General features: G+C 37.8%; 1 protein-coding gene across 3 annotated transcripts in view; it reads right to left on the reverse strand.

Annotated features, from left to right (window-relative positions):
* Nucleotides 1-3,837, reverse strand: part of LOC146002531 (uncharacterized) — a 114,202-nt gene extending 110,365 nt beyond the window's left edge. For all 3 annotated transcript variants that reach the window (XM_083140448.1, XM_083140446.1, XM_083140445.1), the window contains exon 1: nucleotides 3,679-3,837. In XM_083140448.1, coding sequence (XP_082996574.1) covers nucleotides 3,679-3,837 — 159 coding nt within the window. The remainder of the gene's footprint in view (nucleotides 1-3,678) is intronic.
* Nucleotides 3,838-13,552: the final 9,715 nt, after the last annotated feature.

The following is a 13,552-nucleotide window of genomic DNA, read 5'->3' on the forward strand; positions in this document are numbered from 1 at the left end:
TTCCCAAATATAATTTACATGTCAGATTGATAAAAGACTAAATCTGTAATTAATTGTAAATGACTTGTGCAAATGTTATATACAGGAATGTGTTGCCAAGTAATGTAGTGGAATATCTAAGTATGCAATTGTACTAAACAAAATAAAAAATATATTTAAAAATGAAGTACCAAATAAAAGAGCATATAGGGAGGCCCATGGTGGTTGACATCTCAGTTTAAACTGTAGGTCCAGTTCAGATACACATATATGCACATAAATTGAGCCCTACAAGAGGATACATGATTGATGAAAGCTGTAATATGTTCAAGTCAAATGCTCTAAATAATAAACATGAATTGGCATTTTCTTTAATACTGTAAAGGATGCCCCCACATGTCAAAAATCATCACTCATTTTACAACAAAACCAGAAAAAATTACTAAATGTTTTTCCACGTAATTTAACTGTGGAATGATGTCAAACAGTACTGACGCCCGTTTGCACCAACGGTGCACTCACTCGAGAGTAAAAAGATCCATGGGTCAGGGAAATTCTCAAGTAATGATCATCCTCTATTGCACCAACATGATTAGATTGGACTCATTTGTTGTTTTAAATCCACTTTATGCACAGAAAGGCTAACCGGGACTGGACCTACAGTTTAAAGTGGGATCTGAACCACTATGTGCCTCCCCAGGTATCAAATCTGGGACCCCTTGATTAAAAGGCGATGACACAACCACTGTGCCATCGGGGAGGCCTGCACCAACATGAATGGTGCCATGAATAGCAAGTCGCAAAATTTGATTAACCCTAGGAGTGTATTATTTGAGGAAGCATAGTAATTTCCAAACATGGAATTAAATCAACACGTCAATGGAATAATCTGCACTTTCCATTAGGAGTCAAGGAGGTCATTACAAGCCAGAAGTATCCATGTCGGTACAATACATTACACGCACAAGTAAAGAAAAAGATCCAAAAAGATTACAGAAACCAGCTTTGCCTCTTATTTCTTATGATTCAAAAGCTCATAACCATTCCTTATGAATGAATACAATCATTCAACAATACCAAAATTAATATTGAGTCCCGCATCTTCAGATCTTGGTCAAAATATTGTGACATGTTAAGTTTCTATTCATACCTTCCTACATTTTTTTTCCTCCGGTGTAAATACAAGAGTGTAAAGTTTATTGATGAAAATCCATCTCTTTATCTTTCAAACACCATTCCTTTAACTGCATAATTTGGGCTACTATGTGTGTACAACATAGTGTATTTCCCCTGTGCTTCTAAATTTTTGAGTCACTTGACATGTAACATACTGAAATAAAAGCATGTTTAACCATTAACTACTATGGACGGTCTCTCAGACTGTGCCAAATTTATCTTTTACTTTATTTCCTGCACTCCAACAACCACAAATGGACCCTTCTACATATCTTCCAGTTGGGGTGCTAGCTACATGCTGTCAAGGTCACGAGGTTTTGCCTTTGTTTTTAATATTTTATTGAATTCTATTTTCAGCTAGGAGTCTGACAGACATAACAGTTATATGTGTTTTTTGTTTGTCTATCAAAGTTCATTTTCAATTTCAGCAAAATATTACATATTACTTTGAGCTACGTACCTATCTTCTGACATTGCATAAATTACCTTACATTTCTTTAACAAACAATAATAATTGAAAACTGCTTTGCAATATTCTTCCGTAAACATGTCAAGTCACGTGCAACAAGTCAGAAATTGAAAATAGATAAACAGCTAGTTCACAGTTCAAAATCACGATCGAGGTCTGACAAGCCCTTCCATAGTAGTAGAGTAATTATCAATGTCCATAGTACTTAAGGGTTAATCTGCAGCACTTCAATATCCACACACTTTTATTTCTTGTATAGAAAGAGTAGAAAAAGAACCCTATGGATCTATTGCCTCCTGTTAGCATTCATCACATTGTGATGCAAAAATAAAAACATTAAAAAAATTACAACCATAGTCATACTTTAGAATTACTAAAACCAGTTCGAAACTCCGATTTTTACATGGTTCGATTTCGATGTACGTTTGTTAACACATACTGCGGAGTTTTAGCGATTACTTAAGGTTTTGTTCAATATATGCTTTCGTGGTTAGGTTAGGCAGGTTAGGTTTGGTCCACTTAGCATTAAAATAAAGTCCCTAAATGCATTCTACTAAGGTACCGATTTACTTCTACATTCATCCCCACGCATCTACGATATTTACTGTCGCTTGTCGACGGAGAATATCTTGTCCATGAGAAGTGGGTAAGGTAATATTCAATTTTTTTTTTCAACATAAATAACTTTTTTCAAGTCCATTACTTTAAGGAAGGTTCAAATTTCGTGTGACAATAATTTCCAAAATTCTACGATAATTAGTCTTTGTGCTAGGAGAAATCATAAAACAATCGGAACCGTTACCGAAACTACTTACGGAAATTAGTTTCTGTGAGCTTTCCAACCTTCGTTGAGGTATTTTCTTTCATCGTGGAATATATTTGACCGTGAAATCATGTATTTTTCAAGAGAAATATCTCACCGACGCACAATTGCCATTGCTTTCACTACGTGAACTGCATGCTGCGTACGTTTGATGACGTAAGCCCCTGTCAGTGTTTCCAACCTCTTTTTTTTTCACTATGCTTGCCTAACCTAACCTTATCGGAAATGGTTTGAGGGGCTATCCGTCAGCTACCCAGGCTATCTGTCAGCTACCAATGAGCAATGTACAATTTCCACCGGTGACCAACATGATAGTAGGAACGTGAGTCAACATGTGGCCGCCATAATGTGTGTTACGGAAGTGAAGAAAGGAATCAAAATATCACTATGTTAAAAATTGTGTTTGTTTTCGTGTAAGAAGCATGATGGCACCTTGAACTATGTTCCGCAATACATAATTGGTAAGTACGAACCATGCGAAAACACAAAATATCCGATTTTAATGTGTTTCCGATATACCGAACTGGTGCAGTCTTATGTCTATTGAGACATGATGGATCCACGTCTATTTTAAGAATAGACAGTAAGAATAGTGTCAAAATTGATGAATGTTATGCAAAACGCACACACCAAATTATCATGTGCCACCTACAACCCTGAACTAAACTTAAGTGCAAGAGACAATTCTCCACTCTCAATGACTATGTGCCTACCTACACTAACACTACGTGACAAATTACAGATTCTCAAGGGAAATAAACCAATAATGAAATGCATACAATAAAAGTAGAATCACGTAAAGATGCGATACAGAAGGCAAATCTTTGAAGCCAATAAAACCAGACGACGTAAAAGAAATGGACGTTCAGCAAATAACATTCACGCTACGATGATTTGGATTTAAAATAAAAGTGATACAAATTTATCATAAAACTTAATGAAAAACAAACTTACAACATTAACACATAGTTCAATCAGTAACTTTACCTCATTTGGAGAATATAAGCCGCCCACAAGACAAGTTTTATGGCTAAATGTGCACATTTACCGAACTCCGACGACAAATCGGTGTTAGTATTTTAAATTATCACGTACTTGGTATGCACCACTACCCGTATTGTGATACTACGAAAAGCACGTCGTATTAATGAGACATAAATATAAAGCTGCAAAAACACTAAAAATTGTGGCGTAGCCGCCCATAATTTAACTCTGCTGCTGTAATTCTTACCTGCTTTTCCTCTGTTTTTCCGAGTGCACTCTTTAAGTCAGTATCTTCTGGGGTGCTTGGCTTTCCTTTAGTCGCGTCAGATGCAATATTATCGACACCTTTACTACTACTTTTATCTGGTGCTTTAGGCTCGCTGCCTTGTTCGGGCCATGGTGCCATCTTGAGTGTCAGGATTAAGAGATAATTCCCATTGGCTACAGGTTGATTCACGCATGCGTACAAAGAACGGTATCAATTGCAGACTGCTCCTACGAAAGTGGGTGTCATTCATGTGCTTCTTCACGTTCAAAAATAAATAAATAGCAGTACAAAAAGTTTGAAATGTTTCATTTCTTCCGTTATAACAATAATTATAGGTAATTAACTACAGTTTTTTTATTTATTTTCGAACAAAACTTTTATTTTTGATAAAACAATGTTGGGATATCTGAACATAAACAGGGTTCACGTTTATTTTTTCAGGCTTTAAAAACATAGTGTAAAAGTTTTTGAAATTTCTTGTTTCTTGACTGTCTGTAGGGTACGATCAGCTCAGCTCAGCATTGGTCATTCCCGAGTATAGGCGTGCGCACGGGGGTCAAGGACGGCATTATTCCCCCGCTAATCATGGATGTCCGCAGATTATTTCCATGGAGGGACAAGCAAGGTATTTTTCCATGTGGCATATTTGATATTAGAGTGCAACACACATATCTTTGCCGTTGCGCACATACCAATTTTCGTTTCGTCTCCCTCTCTCTTAGCATCACGTGTTCTACCATAGTTCTACGTTGCTCGCTAACCTTCGTCATTGTTGCCATATTGTCATTCCATTCCTGGACACACTCGCGCAAACATAATTGAAAACAATTGAATAGCACTCCGGCTCGCGGTTCCCACCGTTCGGCAGGGACGGTAATGTGCCAATATAGCATGACGAAGTGGTTGCTTCTTTTATGGAGTGCATGTTCATTGGCTAGCTAGTAACTAGAGTTGCCAACGGTAATAATGAAGCACTATTTCTGTCACGGAAGGAGAAAGGCAGTTAAAGTGACGGTGAGTTTTGTTGCATTGGAAGTACCATATTTTTATTTTATACTAAGTATTTGACCGGTTTGACGTTGTGTGCGTGTATTGCGTGTGTTTGTTAATGAACGTTAAATTCCATAATGCCTCCAGTTCTGTCAAAGTTGAAATAAAAAACCGTGCACAGCCAAGCTCGGGAAATTTACAAATTGTTCATATTTCATAATTTTGGAATTGTTCAAAGGAAATAAATTATGTATCTCCATGAGCATTTCAACTCTTGGCTCCGGCACGTGTTCTTGTAGAAATTGCATGTTTTTTTTTTTGTCATTTTTGCTGCTTAATGCGATGCATACAAGCCCGTAGACAGGAATTATTTGTAGGGGGGGGGGCGAAGTCAATCATAGAGGGGGCAATTTCTTAATATATTGTGTCGCATTGGCAGATATAGCAGGGTACACAGAGGCACTTGCCCCCTCCCCCAAAACAGATAAGTAACAGAAAACGGATGATATCTTGCAACTGCAACGAACAATATCGAGCAACATCAAATAGCAATATTTCGATAATATTTTAAAGAACGTCAAAGGCAGGAAAATATGGCAAAATGAGGACTGACTACTTTGAAATGTAGACATAACCATCCCTTTCGAAAATCCTGGGCACGCCACTGCAAAGAATATAAAGTTTAACATAAATAAGTTATTAGGGACTGTATCTACTTGATATTTACAGGTCGATAATGTTAATAGCTGATTAATATGTACCAACAGCTTTGGGCCTCTCTGCAAAACTGATTATGCTAAGGGATCCCTTTATAATTCATGCTTCATAATTATTCTCTCTAGTTTCAAGTATGCAAGATTTTTACTCACAAAGGAATCTATCGTGAATCCAACAACACCATTGTGTTGTTTTATGCTAGAAAAATCGAATTACTGTAATTAAATAATAATGGTTACATATTATCTACACTTTGATGAATTGTGTAAAAATTTCTAATACATTTTTTTGTACTTGCTAAAACATTAAAACATAGATCCCTTAGTCCACCACGGACTCTATTTCCTTCAAAGGGGAGACTCTTGAATCCCTACAGACAATGTTTGCCTACTGGTTACGTTAACCATTTTGTAAAATATTGTGTGAATTGTATTATATTATAGTTAAAATACATGTATTGACACCTGACAAACGAATAGGAATCCCTTGATTGATCAATGACTTCTTGGATTACAGTGTCATCATTAATATTTCATATTAAGTTTCATAGAAAGAAATTGTTTTAATAGGGCGCAAATAACTTGACGAGGCGCCATGGCATTCTTTTTAACATTTTTTTTACTATAGATCGTTTGGCTCCCAGGGCCGACTCCCGCCGCCCCATAGTTATGGCTCTGAAGTTGGACTATAAGAATAGCAGATATTTTTACGAAATGTATTTTTATTTGTATAAAATTTGAAATGGAGGGGGGCAATTGCCCATCTGTGCCCCTTGCAAGTGCCCTTGGCCGTCTGGAAGAAAAATGCAAGGAAGACGTAAAAACTAATTCCATCAGTATCCAATTGCCCTGCTATTCTTAGATTCTCCTAGTCTTGTTTTTTACTTCAATGTTTGCTTCCCCTAGAATGGACTTCCGTCCAAGGTCGGGGGGGGGGGGGATTGCGGCACTGTTTATGAGTTTCTTTTCGTCAATTTCACGTCATCACTCATTGTTGCGATTAGCTAGAAGTGGCAGAAACGCAACGATAAGTAACAAAAATCAAATATCCACTCCCTCTCTCTATCACATGAATCACTATTACCAAAAGGTAGACTTGGGAAACAAAAATTTAAGCAGTTCCAAGTTCATAGCAACACACCCAAGGAAAACATCCGACACCTTTAGGCACCTTTAATACAAGACTACTCGAAATGTCACAACTGTTCTAGATACTGAAAATTGCGAAATCATTTTCCGAAGTCTGAATCTGGAAGGGAATTCGCCTCCCCCCCCCCCCATCATGAAACGACATTATACGGAATCCCATACACCCTAATAAATCACAAAATCAATAAGTGTCTTTGTTATGTTGCTAGAGTAACATATGATACGTATAAATGTAAAGATTATTGAGAATTTCAGGTAGGAATGTGTTCTGTATTTTTCACAGGGGGGCAAAAGAGGCTCTCAGGGGGCAGTTGCCCCCCTCTAGCTACGGGCCTGGATGCATATTGTTTACTGCCTGAAAATTGCCATGTTTTTATGGGTGACAAGTTCATAGCTATAAAAAAAACACGCATCTTATCGTCTAGTGGCAGTTTATGTACTTGTTATTGTTGTGGAAGCCGGTACCGTTTGTAAATGTACAACAAAGGCAACCGACTGTCGCCAATCACAGAGAGGCAGTAATACTGCTTGAGGAGTTAGAATTATTTACATTTATATATCAACATATTTTCCTTGAGAATAAATATTGAGTTAATAAATATTCCGTTAAGCCACATAGTGGTTCAAAACCAGTCTCGATTAGCTTATCTGTGCATAAAGTGGACTAAAAAAAAACTAGGAAAGACGCCTGGAGGATGGGATCCTCCTGCTCCTCCATTCCCCACGCTGGTCGTCGTCTTTCATCATTCTTCCTCATTCTCACAATTAGTCAAAAGTGGCAGAAAGCGACTCTAGATAATATTGATTGATTGATTGATTTTTTTGTTTTAAGTCCAATTTATGCACAGTAAGGCTAATCGGGACTGGACCTACAGTTTAAAGTGGGATCCGAACCACTATATGCCTCCACCGGGTATCAAACCCAGGACCTCTTGACTGTAGATAAGAGAATTACTAAATAAAACATTGACCTTCATTGTCATGATTAGCAAAAGTAACAGAAAAGCTAAAGGGAAATATACTGAGAAAACTGATGTGTAAATCCGAGAGTTCTGTTAACACACTAAGCCATTGCTGGCATTATTGCTGTCATTCTAGTGGAAAATGGATCGCTCCTTTTTGCACTGCAAGTTGTGTTTTAGACAGTAATTAATGACATTTTGCTGCCTCTTATACTAGGGATATCCACACTATATGCTCCGGGGGTGGCGCAAACGAGGTATTTTTTTTTCAGGGGTGCCACAAATGAGGCATTTCCCCAAAATATCCAAAAAAGTAGCTGTTAGCTGGAATATATTCATATATGTCAGTTAGTTATCTGGATATTAGAATTATTAAGATACTAATTAAATAAATTACGCGGATATCTTGTGATATCAAGATATTTATAATCCACATTATCCGTATTTCCATGTCTTTATGAACCTCCTGCAAAATTAAGCGTTATTGTCGATTTTTTCTGACGCTGTTGCCACATTCAAAATTTAGCTCAAAATGCTGACAAGAAATGTAGCAGTAGCGAAATTTTCGCTACAACTACAGGAATTTTGTAGCTTCGCTACCGCTACAACTACAATTTTCAAAATGTAGCGCCGCTACAGCAAGAGCTAGAAATTTTGTAGCTAGCTACAGTAGCGCCGCTACAAGTAGCGCGCCACTTTCGACCACTGGTTTTTGTTCCCCTTGTATGTTACAGGAAAAGCATGTTAGATTGGAATATTTAGATGCTATGTGTGCTAAATCCAGGCAGTTCCTTTTTTGGTGGTATGTAATGGTACACCATACCAGTATCTTTTTGTAGGTGAAAATTAAAACTAATAACATTTTTATTATTCGGGGAAGTTCTTATGATGAACACAATGGGAAATTTATTTCGAGAGTATTGGAACTTTTCTTCCCCCCAAAAAAGCATTGTTCCTAAGTAAGACCAGATTATTATTTGTCAAAATTCGAGGTTTAAGTCCACTTTATGCTAATTTTGACAATCTACAGTTTAAAGTAGAATCCGAACCACTGCATTTAGCCTCTACTCATGACTCCTGATTACAAGTCAACAGTATTACCACTACATCGTTGGGGAAGCCCAGATCATCCTACTAAATGTAACTCTGCAACAATTTATTCGAGAGAGATGAAATTATTCATTCATTGAGCTACTTACACATTTCCAGTAAGTAATGTGTCAGGTAAGGGTTTGAATTTTCATAATGTATAGTTAGTTTTTAATGCATTCATATTTGAGGACTAAAAGTGGTAAACGTTGTAAGTGCCAAAAGCGAAAGTGTTGGGAAATCGCATCGTTCAGCACATCACCCCGTACGAACGTTCAAACTAGTGACTTTTTACACGCCCTTTGAACTACTTTCAGGGCTACCCGCCACTTTTCACGTTTACCACATTATCAAGCATGGCACATTTCATAGTTTAATGTGGGAAACGGTGTTTGGATTATTGTGGCACTTACAGCGTTTACCAATTTTAGTCTTAATTTTGTTTGGCAAAAACTTTCCCTCAGATTTGGACAAAACAACTACACGAGGTCTTTAGAAATGATCAAATCATCTTGGAGTGAAATATGTGCATGGTCATCAGGAAAGGGGGAGACCCCCTTGCAAATTGAATGTCAACCTAATATATATATATATTTCACATTTTCATTTAAGTAACAGTAGTTTATGTTAATTATTATAAGGGCATAGCAGGAACATGCTGAGATAACTGAAACTGAAGGATTGGTTTGTGTGAGGGTAACACTGTTAAGGGGGGGATATAGTTTGTTTGCTCCCTCCTAGGAAAAATAAAGCTGTGGCTGTATTATCACTGATATGACGTCGCGACTTTATTCTTGTTGTTTTTTGTGTTTTTTCTTCACACCTGTATGACATGTATGAGTTTTTGGTTCAATATTTCTCCCATTCAACACAATGACACACATACGGAAAATTCGTGAACGATTGTAAGAATCACCTTCAGACGGACGCACTTCAGTAGATGCTGTATACCGAAACAAGTAGGTTTTTCTCTCCCTTTTTCTATTTACGTGTATTTTTCAGGATAAATTCTAATTTACGTGTATATTTCTGCACTTTTAAAATTACAATAGTCTGTAGAATGAAACCTGAATTCATACATTTGCTTAAATTATACAAGTTTTTTTCCCCTTCGATAGCTTATTACGTCGGTAATAACTAGAGCCCGGAAGTTCAGGCATTTATTTTCGTTAAAATAGGCAGGCAAAAAGGCATTTATAGTGTGGTAAATAGGCACTAAAAATGAAAAAAAGGCAAAATAAACCGAAAAAAGGCACATTTGGAAGTCGCTTACTTTTATCTATAATTTCTGGCAAAATGTTAAAATCTAAATTGGGAAGAGCATTTCAATTTTCTCCGTCTTGATTGCACATAACTACAAGGTGCTTTTTAAGTTCTCAACATTCATTGATAGTCGTCTGGCAGAGAGAATGTTTTTCATAATAGAAAATGATCTTTCTACTTCGACAGAAGTTATTGGAGCATACATATAACAAGCTAATGTAGCTGGACTCATTTCGGTAACAGCATTTTCACCTTTTAGAATATCATAAATTGTTTTCAATTGTTTCAAGTCCTCATTTGCACTCACTACCCGTTAGCACTTTTCCGCAATAGCTGACCCCTTTTCTCCTGGCACTTCCATCATCTGCTGCATAGATTCCTCGAAGATTTTCATGGATTTTATAATTGTAATTGTCTCTGGCAATGCACCATAATGTGCAAAAGTAAACTTGAATAGCACAGGAGTTTTTTCACTTCACGAATTGAAGCCGCTTCATTTTCTGGAAGAGCATCGATCACCTCACTGATTTTTTGAAGGTTGTTAGCATAATATATAGCTGCTGATATCCAGGTTCTATCTCGTCAAGACTGGTTGCTGAGGTAAACTAAGCTCAATCGCAACTTCCTGAAATTTTCGGGTTCGAGAGGGAGATTTCAGAAATATTTTCTTTGTGTTCCAAATCAACCTGTCGACTTCAGCAGTCAATCATGCACAAGAAATGTTAACGGAAAGGCAATATCCTGACTCAGCATGAAATACTTTTTTCTCACACTTTTCTCCTTTAGCAATGTTGAAACATGCGTGAGTTCAATATTACTTAAATAAGGCGAAAATTATTCACATAATAAACGGAAGAAAAACAAATGCCAACAACGTTTTTTGGGAGAAAAATAATTTATATACACATTTTTTAAAAAAATATATCAAATTTCATTGAAAAAGGCAAAAAAAAGGCAAAAAAAGGCATTATAATTAAAAATAGGCAGTGGGGTCCCAAATAGGCAAAATAAAAAGGCTTCCAAAACATTCGAATCAACATAAGAAACGTATATCCGGAAAAATTTTATCAATATATGCAGTAGATAAAAAGAGGCATTTTGCCAAACTTCCGGTCTCTAGTAATAACGTTTAGCAGTCACGCAGCTTCATTTAAAGTGCCTAATTCGCCATCGAATTCTCCCAAATAGAAATGCGCGTTGCAGCGTAAAAATGCGATAGAATGCTTCCGCCGTTGCTCTGGTAACCGCGGTAGTTCGGGGGATATACCGGTGCCGGCAGCACAAACTCTCTACTACTTCCTGATTTGCTAATTTCATTTAAATTTCTATTCCGGATTGGCCGTCGGCTGCTCAAAAGTTTCCATTGTGAGTATATGAACTTTCTCTCTCTTGTAATCCCATTCGCTTTGTTAGTAATGGTGGTCCATTTGAGTGGTGCGGAACGTGGGTTCACTGTGAAAGCGACTGCAGCGCAAAGGATATTTCGGCAGCATTACCAGCTAGGACGTCATGGTCGTGTCCCATCGGCTCACGCGATTACAACCTGGGTGCGTAATTTCGAAGAAACTGGTTCAGCCTTGAAGAAGAAGCCCCAGGTGGCATTCGAACAGTACCTACCCCAGAGAATCTAGAATCAGTTCGATTTGTCATTGAGAGGAGCCCTCGCCGCTCCTTTCGACAACATGCATAAGCGCTACAGTTGAGTCGAAGAAGCGTACAAAGAATAATGCATGAATTACAGTTCCACTCCTAAAAGTTATAAATTGTGCAGCAATTACTTCCTCACGACACTTGTGTTGCGTAAGAGTTTTTGTGAACTGGTGTTGGCTAAGGTTAACGAGGATGCCAATTTCCTTAACAATTTGTGGATTTATTTATTTATTTATTGAGAAAATTTCAGATACCGCACAGCCATTTTACACTGAAATTGAAACAATGAGAAAGCATAAAAAAAAAAAAAAAAAAAAAATAATAATTAAGAGTAACAAAACAACATAAAAGTGAATAGCAAATGAACAAAAAAATAAGTAAAAGATGGCACTATGTGATAATAATTACAGGCATTTCTTCTGATGGAAGACCGAAAGGTAAACTCGGAGGAAAATATATCAATATTTGAGGGGAGATCATTATATTGTGCTGCAAGTCTGTAAAAGAGAGATCTTTTTTTGAATTTCTAGTCTAGGTTTTTTTTGTATAAAATAATCTTGTGTTGCGTGTTGTGCGCATAGGTACTCGAAAGTGGAATTCCTCAAGAAGGTTGTTGCGATGTCAGACGAAGACCATTTCCACCTTAGCAGCTACTTTAACCATCAGAATTTCCGTTAATGGGCGAAGAAAAGTGCTTGTCACCTTCACGAGCGTCCATTACAAACCGCGCTTTCCAGATTTCACCAGCGTGCATCAGACTGGTCCACCAAAAATGACGTCAATTTCGGTGAAATTCGGAACGCTTCATGCTACAGCAAATGGAAGCTAGATTCGGAATGCGCGCGGATATCTGCGTTTATCAGAAAAAATCACCATCAGTGACTAAATCACAGAAGATATTTCATGAATATTATATATTTTCACTTAATGACATCTTATTTTGCATGTGCAGCACGAATTTAAGTGGCATTCTTTTGTAACGATTTCGAATTTTGCAAATAGATGCTTTCCTGCATGTTGCATCAGAAGATGGACGCATGATAGGATCGGTATACTTTATTTCACTTTGCGTGAAGGAGTAGTAGTATTAAAAATGTCGACAGTTTATGCCTGCATCCACTTTATTCGCCCTCCGTGCAACAAAATCGGCGTGACATTCCGTACTATTGCCTACAGAACGCATATCAAGAATCAGAAGAAGCTTCAGTTCAGACGACGCCATTTTGATTCACCAGCCGCACCACCTCTTGAGGCTGGTGTAAATTGATGACGTCATTGTTTAACCTGGTGAAAGCTTTGGTGCTCCCCGGTGAAATACGGAAAGCCGAAGCGTGCATCAGCGGTGCACCAGCCCGTCCATCGGTGAAATCTGGAAAGCGCGGATAGCACCAAGGTTACAGTATGGTGTGCTGAGTCATATCATGGTGTCATCTGCCCTTATTTTTTTGAAAGTGAGGAGGGCATTGCAACGACAGTGACATCGGCTCGATATGTTGCTATCCTTGAAACATTCTTTGCACCGAAGTTGCACGACGCACATCTTGACATCGAAAACATGTGGTTTTAGCTGGACGGAGGCACGTCACATACTGCCCGACAGGCGACAGTCGATGGAGGCCATTCGCAAATTGCTTCCAAGGCGAGTCATTTCACGTAACGGTGATATTTTATGGCCTCCGAGATCCCCTGATCTGTGATTTCTTTATGTGGGGACATCTCAAAAGCAAAGTGTACAGCACACGTCCTGTAACTATTGCTGAACTAAAACAGAAGATTGAAGAAGAAATCACTGCCATTCCTCAAGACACGATACACCGAGCATTCTAGTTTTCACAGCAGACTATCAGAATGTGTACGTCGAGATGGAACACATCTTTCCGATGTAATCGTCAAGAAGTAAAGTGACATGTAAGTGTCATAGTTAATGCATTTCAAAAATGCATAATCTGTACATGCATTTCCATGCATTCAATGTATTCTTTCCTGTGTTTATTCGTGCATTTATGTTTCAGTTTTCCTGCGCCACCCTGCACT

The sequence above is a fragment of the Lepisma saccharinum genome, chromosome 18, assembly GCF_977018435.1.
Source record: "Lepisma saccharinum chromosome 18, izLepSacc3.1, whole genome shotgun sequence".
NCBI classification, from domain to species: domain Eukaryota; kingdom Metazoa; phylum Arthropoda; class Insecta; order Zygentoma; family Lepismatidae; genus Lepisma; species Lepisma saccharinum.